The sequence below is a fragment of the Vespa velutina genome, chromosome 9 (genome assembly GCF_912470025.1).
Source record: "Vespa velutina chromosome 9, iVesVel2.1, whole genome shotgun sequence".
Lineage (NCBI taxonomy): Eukaryota > Metazoa > Arthropoda > Insecta > Hymenoptera > Vespidae > Vespa > Vespa velutina.
Genome location: NC_062196.1, coordinates 7167017 through 7182016, shown reverse-complemented (window position 1 = coordinate 7182016; position 15000 = coordinate 7167017). Strand labels below are relative to the sequence as shown.

The window sequence follows — 15000 nt, the reverse complement described above, 5'->3', positions numbered from 1 at the left end:
ATTTATAACATACAGATAATATACATACATACATACACCAAATGAATAACAACATAAAAATAAGTGTCTTATATATATATATCTACATGTTAAAAAATGTCTAGCAATATTCGTAAAAAAAGAAACAAAAAACAAGAAAATTTAGGAATGTCTTTCTTTCTCTCTTATGTACTCTTAGGTTTTTTATTATCTTGTTCCGTAACCACTGTCTTTTTATTATCATTCTTTGATTGTTCAATAATCTTGTCGACGAAATCGTATACATCATTTGCAAATACAATAGGTTCTTCCATGGCTGCAAAATGACCACCACCGGGCATATGATTGTATTGAATCAAATTTAAATATTTCGCACGAAGACTTTTTTCTAAAGTATAGGTAAGTTCGTGAGGAAATATGGCACAGGCTGATGGTACATCGATTGGTAATCTATATAAAAATAATAATATATCTATTTATATACTTTGTCTTTTTTTTTTTTTTTTTTTTCCTTAATGACTATACTATATAACATATTAATTATGATTTGGTATTGTAAACTTACCCATCTATATTTAAATCTCTATAATTGTGTGTAAATTGTTCGGCATAAAGACGTGCACTGGTTGTTATGGAATCGGTCACCCAATATAACATAACGTTATCCAAAAGTTCATCGATAGTAAATTTTTCAAGTAGTCCACCGTCTTTTCTAGTTTTATATTCGGGATTCGTCCATGTATTAAATTTTTCGAGTATGTAACCTGCCAATGACACTGGCGAATTCGTCAATGCAAGACCTGTGTTAATGAAATTAAAAAGGACAAAATTATTTTGAGAAACTATGATTTTTTTGTTCTATCTTTTTCATTTTTAAATAATTTTCAAAATTTATATGTATATATATATATACATATATACCGATTGTGTCTGGCTTGGTAGCTTGTAAATGCAAATACCCAGTTTCCTCCATCAGTCCATAAAAAAGATTTTTTAATGGATAAACTTTATGTTCATATTGTTTGTCAACAACAAGAGAAGGAAATACCATTCCAAGAATATACCAAAAGTCTAATGGATTACTACAAATGCACATGTTTGAGTGCAATCCTAAGATTCTGCATAGAAATAAAAAGAGATGGATAAAGGCGATAATTTTTTTACAAAATTAAAAAAAGAAAAATTTCATTACTTTTCTGGATAAAGAGCAGCCATTGAAGAAGTTATAGCAGCACCCCAGTCACCTCCTTGAATATAATATTTTTCAAAGCCTAATCTTGTCATGAGATTCTTAAAGATAATACCCATCTAAAAATAAGAATATGATTAATATGATGGATAATAGATATAATAATTCTTATATATATATATATATATATATATATTTAAAATAAATGTATTATACATGAGCTGGCGCTAATCCAGGACGAACAGCACCATCGCTGAAACCATAACCAGGTAAAGATGGAATGACAAGTTCAAAGACAAAATTTTTGTTTGGTCTGGGTGTTGTTAACAAAGGAATGATCTTTTGAAATTCAACCACAGAACCAGGCCAGCCATGGACTAAAAGTAACGGTAAAACTTTGATCTTTCTATCCTTTGGAAGATTCGACGGTTTAACGTGATAAAAGTGAATGTCGAGACCTGTAAAAGTAAATTATATAATTTAGAGAAGTTAATCATTGAAATAGTATGAAAGATCCTTGAAACGATCTAGGTTTAACAGTCATAAGACAAACCGGAGTGAATTCTAACGGGAAGGCAACGATGATAAAACACGTTTGATGATCGTAAGTAATCTTACAATAACTTATAACGATAGGACAAAGACCCTAACCGATCTATTTGATCTATTTTAACGACGTAAAACAAAATACAAAGTTGCACTCTACAATATCGTGAACTTTTTAGTCTTATTTCGAACATACCAAGCCTTACGATCGTATTTAAGAATTGAATATGAATAGTTTTTTTTTTTTTTTTCTTTTTATTACAAAGAACAGTAATCGCCATGTTTCTCTTACGGTACCTTGGATGTTTGTTACGAATTGTGGATATTTATTCAGAAGAGATTGTCTCTCGGTCCAATTATATTTATTATGCCAATATGTAATAATTTTTTTTAAATAAGGGGCTGGAACACCATAAGTCCATGCGGCACCTTCTAATGGTTCTACGTCCAATCTTGGATTTTCCAGACGTTTATTTAAATCATCGATGACCTATGATGACAGAGACAAAAATAAATAATAAAATAATTATTCAAAAATATATAAGAAATAGAAAGAGAGAGAGAGAGGGAGAAAGAGAATGAGACAGAATGAATTATATCAAGTAAATTTTTTATCGGTGATTTAAGTTTCGAAAAAACAAATCAGCAAAAAAATTGTAACAAAAAATTGGCTTATGTAAATTTGCATACACATGCATTGAAATTATATTCCGAGTTGGTTATCTTAAAAAATTTAGATAGTCATGTTATTCTTAAGCGCCATTTTTAATGAGCGCTACAATAATTATTACTTTGATAATAATGGAATCACGAGATCTTTGATTTCTCTATTTATACATAATATAAATCATTGATCTGCTTTATATATTTTGTGTTATATATTGTGTGTATTTATATGTAAATATTCTTTTTTCTATATTTACCGATTTTGGTACGTCGACTTTGAACGGTCGAACGTTCTTCGAGGCAGCTTTATTTTTCTCTGGGCCCCAAAAAGTTTCTGGCAAATCTGGCTTCTTTAATTCCCATTGAAATCTTCGTTGTGAGAGGATAAAAACGAAACAAAAACAAAAAAAAATATATATATAATTATAATTATCCTTATTTCTTTTTGTTCTTAATCGTAATAATTAAAAATAGAAATGGAGTTAATAATTAAAATATTATCGTGATTATTTTTGATATAAAATTAATGAACATAAATGCATATTTCATGCTTCCGACGATTTTTTATTACCATATATATATATAGTACATGAACGTATTGTATGTTAATTATATATATATATATATATATATATGTTAATACTCTTTGGTTATTATTACAATCGTAAATGAATTTATTTTCCTATTGATACAAAAGCAATTTTGCTGCATTATTAGTATGTAAATTTGATATGTGACATTATTGCTTCTTCTTTTTGCTTCGTTTTTTCTTAGCGTACTTTATATACATATATATATATATACAAACTATTACCTATTCATTATTTTATTTTTTATGTTACTTACATAAGATTATATAGGCCAATAGATAAAATAAGTATAACCGTCGTAGTCTTCCACATCTTACGTCCGTTCTATACAACGTTCAAGAGGAAACTGAAGGATATTGAATATTGTGTGTTACATTACATTAAAGAAATCAAATGAGAACCACTGAGCGGATAACACCAACAATGTATAAGTGACACAATACTATTTATTCATATATATGCTTCTAAGAATAACTGATAGAATATTGAATCTATTCTATAGTAGCGAAATTCTTTATCATTGATATTTCGATTAATCAGTTTGTGTATGTGTCTGTTTGCACGTATGTTAAAATATTTAACTTAGAAATCGAAGCCACCAGAAAACTTATATTATCGTCACAGTATTGTAATCAAGAAACGTTGTCTCAATATATTACGATAATATCGATTTAATTGTATGGATTTTAATTTTTTATTAAAGAAACAAAAAAAAATATAACCGAAAAGGAAACTAAATGGCTTAATTAATAAATTCTAATAAGCCTAATAGATATCACGATAAGATAAATTTTGTAGAGGTCGAATATTATACTGAGACTTTATGTAAACTAATGTATGATGCTGCCATCTTGTGTCTTAAATTGTATTATTTTAATTCTATGACGCGTTCATTATCGACTGCATTCTGATGTTTACTTCCTTATCGACATTATTATTATATAAGGTTTTTTTTTTTAAATATAATTTTATTTTCAATAATATAGATTTACAATATATAATTCGTATATATAACTATTTATAATATAATTTTAACTATTAATAATATAATTCGTATGAATAATTATTTATATCAGTTTGTTAATGAAAAATATTTATGATTAAGTAATATCTTTTATTGTATTAGTTGAATTTAATTTACGATTACGATTGAATTTGTTTTATAAATATTCGTTATCTCTACGTTATCGTTCAATTAGAAATGATTAATTAATTATTTGACATACAATGACGTCTGGGAGACATTGTTCCATTTCGTCTACCATTAAAGAAAGCACTAATTTATTATTTTATAATATTACTTAATTATATAATTCATTAATGTTATGTATCAATTTGATTAAATATTATATAACAAGGTAAATTTTAAAATAAAATATTCCATTTTTAAGCTTGCACATAACTATTAAGATCCATAATTGTTGTTAAGTTTTATATATTGTCGATTTACGATTTGTTTACTCAATGGAACGATTATACGTCTTAGAACGTGATGTTGCAGAAATGAAACGAATAGATTTTTTTTTTGCCACGTGTTTATCACTTTTAGAAATGTCTTCAATACAATGTCGGAAAAGTGAATCATAAAAATTATCCTGAGTCATTAAATAGTTTATTAGTTGCAAACATTCTATTCGAATCATTATGATATTTTCTCTTTCATTTTCATACTTCAAAGGATATATATATATATATATATATTAATGTGAAATAGAATTTAATTTTTGCTATATAAAAAATGAATTATCAATTTAATAGAAAGAAATATTTTCCATTTCGATGGAGAACATTTTTCCCTTTTTTTTTTTTTTTTTTTTTTTTTTTTTTTTTTTTTTTTTTTTTTTTTTTTATAACTTTATGATTCCACGCCCATAAAACTTTTGGCCTTTATCAGTTAACAACTCAAACTAAGTATAATTTGTCCTCATCATTTATTATTGAAATTTTTGTCATTTAAAAAGTTCTATAAATTTTGAAATAAATAATAATCCGATGATTCAAGATCGAAATTAGATTGGGAATGCAATATCACTTCTCCCAATTCAAGTTCCAATAATTTCTAAAGTTGTCAAAGATGCATAAAGTCTCGCATAGTCATATTATGAAATACAATAGTCTTTTGCGTTTTATCAATTTTATTCTTTTCTCTTTGATTGTGTTCTTCAATTTTATAAATTGTTGGGATAAAACATTTGAGTTGATCGGATTAAATAATTGTTTGCTTGGAAGTAACTGCAAATGTATAACAAATTGATAGTTTGCATCTTTTTCTGATGCAATTCAACTTTTGATATGTTTAATATTGGTTCATCGTGTTTAGATCATGACCTTTTTAGATTAATCTTGTTATAGACAATCCATTTTTCATCACCAGTGATAATTCGTTTTAAAAAAGAATCGATTGCATTACTTTTGAAATACATATTGCAAATATCGATTCGTTGTTTTAAATGAATTTCTTTCAATTCATGTGGAATCCAAATATCTTAACGAATCTAAAATATCTCATGTGACTTTCAATTATTTTGTGTGTAATATATTTAACCTTTTTTACAATTTCTTGCACAGTTATAATGACGATTCGATTTAATTATGGCTAAAAAAAAAAAAATATAACACAATTTATTTGTGCAAACTGAAATTACTTTCTTGTCAACCCAACACACACACACACACACACATATATATATAAATACCAAGTGAAAGGAGATCTAAAAATGAATTTTTATATATATACAAATAATATGTATGAAACTTTTTATATAAGATTTAAATTAAAATTTTGTATAAAAGGGTTCGTACAAACAAAAAAAAAGGGGAAATATTTAAAAATGTTTTTTATGTACTTTCAAACTACTCTCTTACTTATTCTTTTCAGAAACTATAATTTTTTCTTTTTTTCTTTTTTTTTTCTTTTTTTTTTCTTTTTTATTTTTGTTCTTTCATTATTTCACAATTTTATCAAAGAATTCGAATATGTCATCTGCTAATATAATCGATTCTTCCATGGCTGCAAAATGACCACCTTTAGGCATATGATTGAATTGAATCAAATTCAAATATTTCGTACGAAGAACTTTCTCAGTAGTGTAGACAAATTCTCCAGGAAATACGGCACATGCTGATGGTACGTCAATCGGTAATCTATACGAAAATTAATTATATTTTTTACAGATTTTATTAACACACACATATATATATATTATTATTTTTTTTTTTATTATGACTATTCTATTGCATATTAAATATGATTATGAAATTTACTCATCGATTTTTAAATCCCAATATTTCCGTGTAAATTGTTCAGCATAAATACGTGCACTAGTTGTTATGGAATCGGTCACCCAATATATCATGATGTTATCCAAAAGTTCATCCAAAGTAAATTTTTCAAGTAAACCACCGTCTTCTTTGATTCTATATTCAGGATTTGTACCTGTACTAAATTTCTCGAGTATGTATCCTGCCAATGATATTGGTGAATTCGTCAATACAAGACCTATGTAAAGAAATTAAAAAAAAAAAAAAAAAAAAAAAAAAAAAAAAAAAAATTACTTAGAGGAACAATTATATTTTTTTTCGATCTTTTTCATTTTTACATAATCTTCAAAATTTATCTATATACCGATTGTGTCTGGTTTAGTAGCTTGTAAATGCAAATATCCAGTTTCCTCCATCAGTCCATAAAAATAATTTGTTAATGGATAGACTTTATGTTCGTATTGTTTATTAACAATAAGAGAAGGAAAGAACACTCCAAGAATATTCCAAAAGTTCAATGGTTTTATATGGACGCACATGTTCGAATGCAGTCCTAAGATTCTATACCGTAATAAAAACAAATATATATATATATATATATATATATATATATATATATATATTATATAGATAAACGCAGCTGACGTTTATAAAAAAAAAAGAAAAAAAATTTGATTACTTTTCTGGATAAAGAGCAGCCATTGAAGAAGTTATAACAGCACCCCAGTCACCTCCTTGAACATAATATTTTTCAAAGCCTAATCTTGTCATGAGATTCTTAAAGATAATACCCATCTAAAAATAAGAATATGATTAATATGATGGATAATAGATATAATAATTCTTATATATATATATATATATTTAAAATAAATGTATTATACATGAGCTGGCGCTAATCCAGGACGAACAGCACCATCGCTGAAACCATAACCAGGTAAAGATGGAATGACAAGTTCAAAGACAAAATCTTTGTTTGGTCTGGGTGTTGTTAACAAAGGAATGATCTTTTGAAATTCAACCACAGAACCAGGCCAACCATGGACTAAAAGTAACGGTAAAACTTTGATCTTTCTATCCTTTGAAAGATTCGACGGTTTAACGTGATAAAAGTGAATGTCAAGACCTGTAAAAGTAAATTATATAATCTAGAGAAGTTAATCATTGAAATAGTATGAAAGATCCTTGAAACGGTCTAGGTTTAACAGTCATAAGACAAACTGGTGTGAATTCTAACGGGAAGGCAACGATGATAAAAGACGCTTTATGATCACATGTAATTATACAATAGTTTACAATGATAAGGTAAAGACCTTCACCGATCTACTTTAATGACGTAAAACAAAATACAAACTTGCACTTTACAATATCGTGAACTTTTTAGTCTTATTTCGAACATACCAAGCCTTACGATCGTATTTAAGAATTGAATATGAATAGTTTTTTTTTTTTTTTTTTCTTTTTATTACAAAGAACAGTAATCGCCATGTTTTTCTTACGGTACCTTGGATGTTTGTTACGAATTGTGGATATTTATTCAGAAGAGATTGTCTCTCGGTCCAATTATATTTATTATGCCAGTATGTAATAATTTTTTTTAAATAAGGAGCTGGAACACCATAAGTCCAAGCGACACCTTCTAATGGTTCTACGTCCAATCTTGGATTTTCCAGACGTTTATTTAAATCATCGATGACCTATGATGACAGAGACAAAAATAAATAATAAAATAATTATTCAAAAATATATAAGAAATAGAAAGAGAGAGAGAGAGAGAGAGAAAGAGAATGAGACAGAATGAATTATATCAAGTAAATTTTTTATCGATGATTTAAGTTTCGAAAAAACAAAGCAGCAAAACAATTGTAACAAAAAAATTGGCTTATGTAAATTTGCATACACATGCATTGAAATTATATTCCGAGTTGGTTATCTTAAAAAATTTAGATAGTCATGTTATTCTTAAGCGCCATTTTTAATGAGCGCTACAATAATTATTACTTTGATAATAATGGAATCACGAGATCTTTGATTTCTCTATTTATACATAATATAAATCATTGATCTGCTTTATATATTTTGTGTTATATATTGTGTGTATTTATATGTAAATATTCTTTTTTCTATATTTACCGATTTTGGTACGTCGACTTTGAACGGTCGAACGTTCTTCGAGGCAGCTTTATTTTTCTCTGGGCCCCAAAAAGTTTCTGGCAAATCTGGCTTCTTTAATTCCCATTGAAATCTTCGTTGTGAGAGGATAAAAACGAAACAAAAACAAAAAAAAATATATATATAATTATAATTATCCTTATTTCTTTTTGTTCTTAATCGTAATAATTAAAAATAGAAATGGAGTTAATAATTAAAATATTATCGTGATTATTTTTGATATAAAATTAATGAACATAAATGCATATTTCATGCTTCCGACGATTTTTTATTACCATATATATATATAGTACATGAACGTATTGTATGTTAATTATATATATATATATATATGTTAATACTCTTTGGTTATTATTACAATCGTAAATGAATTTATTTTCCTATTGATACAAAAGCAATTTTGCTGCATTATTAGTATGTAAATTTGATATGTGACATTATTGCTTCTTCTTTTTGCTTCGTTTTTTCTTAGCGTACTTTATATACATATATATATATATACAAACTATTACCTATTCATTATTTTATTTTTTATGTTACTTACATAAGATTATATAGGCCAATAGATAAAATAAGTATAACCGTCGTAGTCTTCCACATCTTACGTCCGTTCTATACAACGTTCAAGAGGAAACTGAAGGATATTGAATGTTGTGCATTATATTATTTTAAAGAAACCAAATGAGAACCACTGGCGGATAGCAACAACAATGTATAGAACTATTTAAGTCATATATATGCGCAGTTAATATAATATTAAATCTACTCCGTATTAACGAAATTTTGTATCATTAATATTTTAATTAAAGAGTTTGTTTATGTGTCTGTTTGCCCATTTGTTAAAACATTTAGTTTAAAAATCGCAACCATCAGAAAACTTATATCATCGTCACTTTGGAATCGACGAACTTTGTCTCGATGTATTACGATAATATCTATTTAATTTTATAGTTTTCAATTTATATCGAAAAAATATTATAATCGAAAAAGAATCTAAATGGTTGTTTTAATAAGATATTAATAAATTGTAATATGTCCAATAGATATCACGATAAGATAAACTTTATATCGAATCATAGAATAAGTATGTCAATTTTTTAAGGCTAGATTAGTTATTATTTTTATGATAATTAAAGTTAGGTGACTTTTTACGATCTATATTATTTATAGATAATATATAAGTACAAATACTATATAGATATAGTATATAATATAGATTAAATTATTGAATATAATATTATTGAATCTAATACAACAAATCTCATTTATAATATTCTATATATAATTTCCTTTGAGGCACTTTTATTTTTTTTCGTATCCCCCCAATGTTTGTTTGAAACAATATCTCTCTTTGATTTATCCTTATCTTATATTATTATTGAATTTAATAAAATTCTTTTTCTAAACGATACTATCTCTAATAATCAAGCATTTCATTTTTTAATTTCCAATATTTTCGACATGATATTTATTTCCGTTTATATCAAAGTCGTTCGTTTGCATTAATATATAACTAAAATTAAATTATTATTTAGTTTTTTTTTTTTTTTTTTTTTTTTTTTTTTTTTTTTTTATAATGAATTCCCAAGAGATGCAATATTGTATTGTTAACATAATTTGAAAACAACAAATTAATGTTAATATCATTAATGAATTATTAATTAATGTTCATTTCTTTATTTAGCAAACGTTTGTTTACGTATAATACAATTAATCAGTATTACAATATAATCGAATCGTTATATCATTTATCTTATCAAATACTCCCGGTAATCTTTTAATATATATAAGCGTCAAACAGCATTAAATATGTAATACTTTTTTTTTTATGAAATCGAATAAAAAATCATTATCTAACAGAACAGGAACAGATTTAGAAATAATATAAGTGTTATTTTTCGTTGTCCGTCATAAAAGAAAACAAAAGCAGCCCCTGCCGATAGGCAATCGGATATACGGAGTTGTTTCACGTGAAATCAATTCGTAGAAACTCAAAAGAAAAAGAAAGGAACATATTTTCAATTAGATCGGACTCTATACTTACCTCAATCGTCAAAATTGATTTAATAATGATTATTATTGTTTTTCGATAACTAAAAAAAAAAAAAAAAAAAAAAAAAAAACAAAAAAAAAGAAAGAATTATATAATTGGGATAGTGCGAGGTATCGTATAAACAATCCAAAGGATTCAATTAAAACAATAACAAATACATATTTATATATTTCTCGAAATGTGACACAGTAGATTTTTCCATTTATGTCTGCTGGTGCTCGTAGATATTTCGTTATATTTTTATTTTTTTTATTTTTCCTGCAGCTCTCACACACATTTCTCTTCTCTTTTGTCGTCTCGCATTTTTATAATGGATCGGATGGCGATTCATCATCAATTATCATCATCATCATCATTATCAGTATTATTATTATTATTATTATTATTATCATCATCATCATGGACGCGGCATATATCTATCATCTATCTCCTTCTTTTATTTATATTATATTAACAAAATTCTATTTGGAGCAAAGCGATTGCGGTTCGCGCCTACCGCGTTTGCTAATATTCATTTACTACGATAATTTTTTTTTGCTTTGTAATATATATATATATATATCATTCGATGTAATATATATATATATATATATATCATTCGATGTAATATATATATATATATATATATATGTATGCACTTTTTTTATGTAATAATCTTTTGCAATTATTACTATCGTCGGATTATGTTACGTACACACCGACAATGCTATTGAGCTTCTTCCTTTCTCTATTTCATCTTCATTTGTCTCTTTTTTTTTTCACATTTTTCTATTTTCTTGGTTTTTTTTTCTTTTTTTTTCTTTTTTTTTCTTTTTTTTTTTTTTTTTTTTTTTTTTTTTTAATCATTTTTATTTGTTTACGTACTTCTTTTTTTTTATTGTTTTTCTTTTTTTCTTTCCTTTTTAAATAAATCAATAATTCTAAATCGAGATCCACCAATGATCATCATTTCGTACATTTAAACATTGTTATTGGCAATAAAAAATATTCGTCGTTCGTATGGCGCGCGAGATGGCAGTCTTGGATATGTGAACGAAAGGACAAAAAGACTTGATCTGTTTTTCTTTCTTTCTTTCTTTCTTTTTTGTTTGTTTTTGTTTGTTTTTTTTTTTTTTTCAATTTCTTCTCATTATTATTATTTTTATTATCATTATTATTATTATTATCATTATTATTATTATTATTATTATTATTATTATTATTATTATTATTATTATTATTATTATTATTATATATTACTTCTTCTGTTTGCTTTGTTTCTTTCTTTCTTCCTTCTTTTTTTTCTCTCTTGTTTCTTTTCGTTATAATCGATTTTATTATGAAAGTAAATGCTAGTGCGTTAAGTAAAATAGTTAACATACAATAATGCCGTTCTAGTTGCTTATTGAACGTCATTAATTTGATGATCGATTGCCTAATAACAATAATCAATGTACATGATTTCGCACGCGCTCTACAAATTATTTATTTTTATCTATACATGAGTTTTTTTTTCCTTTTTTTGTTTCTTTTCTTTTTTTTATTTTTTTTCTTTTTTTTCTTTCCCTTTTAAATCGTCTCGCTGTATCGCTCATCTACAAACGCAGGTGTGTATGTATTTATATATATATATATATACACACACACACACACACATACACACACATATATATATATATATATGTGAGTGTAATTTTTTTAATCTTTTTTGTCATATATTTTCTAACGCTTTATTTATTGAAATTCTATGTGGATCTTTGTCTCTCACTCATGCACTCTCTCTCTCTCTCTCTCTCTCTCTCTCTCTCTCTCTCTCTCTCTCTCTCTCTCTCTCTCTCGCAGCAGCACCCTCAAACAAATTTAACTAACTACGTAGCAGGCTTTTGTTGTTTGTTGCTTATTTTTATTCTTTTTTCATATTTTTTTCTCATTGTTGTTGTTGTTGTTGTTGTCATTATATATCATTAATTATTATAATTATCATTAATATTAATTATTATTAATATACGCAAGGCAATCGTAAAAGAGCGTCGTCGTCGTGGGATTTCGCGTACAATATTTGGAAGGGGTTTCTTTGTTTTTTTTTTTTTTTCTTCATTCGTTCTTTTTTTTTTTATTAAATTTCGTTCTTTTTTTTTTTTTTTTATTATATACATATGTAGGAGTTAAAGGTATTCAGACGAATCTTATCATGGGATTGCATTTTTTATTTTATTTAATTTGATTTTCTTTCGTTACCTTTGCCCTTCTCAAAGTAATCCAACTCCATTATTCGCGATTAATCCATCGCGATTATTTTTTTTTTTTTTTTACATATATTTTATTTTACCTTGATCGCCGTATTAAATCGCGATGTCGCGTTTCTGTCATGAGAGCAATATAAAAATCGAATATCGAGCGTACGAATGTATGGGATTAAAAAAGATTCTATTATAAAAACGATGAAGGTATTCGATTGATCGATCGAATGAAAGATTTTCTAGAAGAAGAAGAAGAAGAAGAAGAAGAAGAAAAAGAAGAAGAAAAAGAAGAAAAAGAAGAAGAAGAAGAAGGAAAAAAAGAAGAAGAGGAAGAAGAAAAAGAGGAAGAGGAAGAGGAAGAGGAAGAAGTTTATAGCTTCGATAAAATTCCAATTTTTGCGCTTCAAATAAACTTCACTTATGTATATATTATGTGTCACTCTGGTCGTTCGTGTTCCTTTTTTTTTTCTTTTTTTCTTTTTTTTTACGTCGAAGTAGAAAAAAAGGAAGGAAATATATCAATCGAACAATAATTTGTTAAAACGATTTCTACGACGATTAAGAAGCACAAGTACGTAAGTACGTACGTACGTACGTGTGTACACACGATGAGTACAGTTTTTATCCAGAAAAATATCGTACATTTGGATCAAAAGTACTTAGATGATCATTAAAAGATCATCGTAAAATTTTTTCGACAATTTTTCTCAGACAATCGACGATTAGTCCGACGATTTTTTTTTTTTTTTTTTTGATTTTTCCAGTTTTAACGCGATTAAGCCTGAATAATCTCACAGGATGGGAAATTGTAATTTTACAAATTTTCGCAAGAAAGAAATTATCACTCCCTGGCGAAAGAAAAAAGAAAAGAAAAAAATAAAAAGAAAAAGAGAAAGGAAACGCCTAAAAGAATTCGAAAGGAAGCAATTGAATTTTAATATCACTTAGGGACACTCGGACCAATCTTGAAACTTTTTTTTTTACCAATCTGTAGTAAGATTTCAAATGATAAAAAATTATAATAATAATTACGGCACGTACGCATTGATCGCCCTCTCTCTTTCTCTCTCACTCACTCACTCACTCATTCACTCACTTTCAATCACTCTCTCTCCCTCTCCTCCTTTTTCCTTTACCTATCTCTGTCTCTCTTTCATTTTGATAAAATGAAAACAACAATTTTACTTAATATTGCATATAATAATAATAGTCCGAACAGAAGTAAAGGAAATAGTACATAGTAAATTTATCTATGTACAATTAAACGTAATATTCAATACGAGCATATCTTTACAAGAAAATTTCATTTTTTTCCTTACATATTTCATACACACACATACACACACACAAACACACACACACACACACACATATGTAATATATAAAGGATCTATTATTTTGGTTTTAGTTTTTTCTTTTTTTCGTTTTTTTTTCCTTTTAATGCCTTTTTTTTTTTGTTCCTTTTTTCTCTTTTTTGTTTTATTCCCCTAATTATTTTTGATTACGAATGCAGGTTTTTTTTTTTTCTCAACGATCACCTACACCACTCTTAAATTTATTATTCATCCACAGATTTATTGTCACTTAATTCGAGCATAAACAAATTTTATATATATATATATATAAATATATAAATATATATATATATATATATAATCGTTCCTTCAAGCTTCGCCGTTTTAATTTACATTTCTTTCTTTTTTTTTTTTTTTCTTTTTTCCTTCTTCTTAATTTTTTTTTTCTTTCCGTGTGTTTCTTCGTTCATTTCTCGTGCTTATTTTCCTGTACAAATTTATAATTTATCAATTTAAGAATCTTACAATGATTCGGGTAAAATATGAGAAAGCATTGCAGCATGCGATCAATCTTTTTCTTTTATTTTTTTTTTTTCCATCTTTTTTGTGTCTTTAATTCTCTCTCTCTCTCTCTCTTTCTCTCTCTCTCCCTCCTTCTCCCTCTCTCTTTTTTATCTTTATTGTTGTTGCTGTTGTCATCATCGTAATATTAATAATCATGCCTCGCGTTTTTCTTTTTACGCGGGTTCACGTAAAATAAGCATCTAAAAATATAAAATGAGTAGGCGCTAATAAACAAATAGCAATAATCTTATATTTTTAAGCACGTATCTCTCTTTGTTATCGCTTTATTTATTAATTTATTCATGTATTTATTCATTTATTTATTTATTTATTTATTTATTTATTTATTTATTTATTTAATTTAATTTAATTTAATTTTTGTTTTCCCTTATTTATGTCTCGCGCGATAATACTCGCATATATTCGATATATCGACTTTTTTTTTTTTCTTTTTTTTTTTATACAT

At 26.4% G+C, this 15000-nt stretch overlaps 2 protein-coding genes across 2 annotated transcripts; both read right to left on the bottom strand.

Moving 5' to 3' along the window:
• Nucleotides 1-27: 27 nt before the first annotated feature.
• Nucleotides 28-3742, bottom strand: LOC124951796 (juvenile hormone epoxide hydrolase 1-like). The gene is made up of 8 exons (XM_047500697.1): nt 3227-3742; nt 2638-2749; nt 2012-2204; nt 1385-1626; nt 1172-1287; nt 901-1097; nt 545-779; nt 28-429 (listed from the first exon to the last, which is right to left on the bottom strand). Exons 1-8 carry the CDS (start codon nt 3280-3282, stop codon nt 165-167), a joined length of 1416 nt encoding a protein of 471 aa, XP_047356653.1. The 5' UTR covers nt 3283-3742; the 3' UTR covers nt 28-164.
• Nucleotides 3743-5480: 1738 nt separating this feature from the next.
• Nucleotides 5481-9105, bottom strand: LOC124951793 (juvenile hormone epoxide hydrolase 1-like). The gene is made up of 8 exons (XM_047500693.1): nt 8948-9105; nt 8365-8476; nt 7736-7928; nt 7116-7357; nt 6911-7026; nt 6596-6792; nt 6235-6469; nt 5481-6114 (listed from the first exon to the last, which is right to left on the bottom strand). The coding sequence occupies exons 1-8, from the start codon at nt 9001-9003 to the stop codon at nt 5916-5918; spliced, it is 1350 nt and encodes a 449-aa protein (XP_047356649.1). The 5' UTR covers nt 9004-9105; the 3' UTR covers nt 5481-5915.
• Between the last annotated feature and the right edge of the window lie 5895 nt (nt 9106-15000).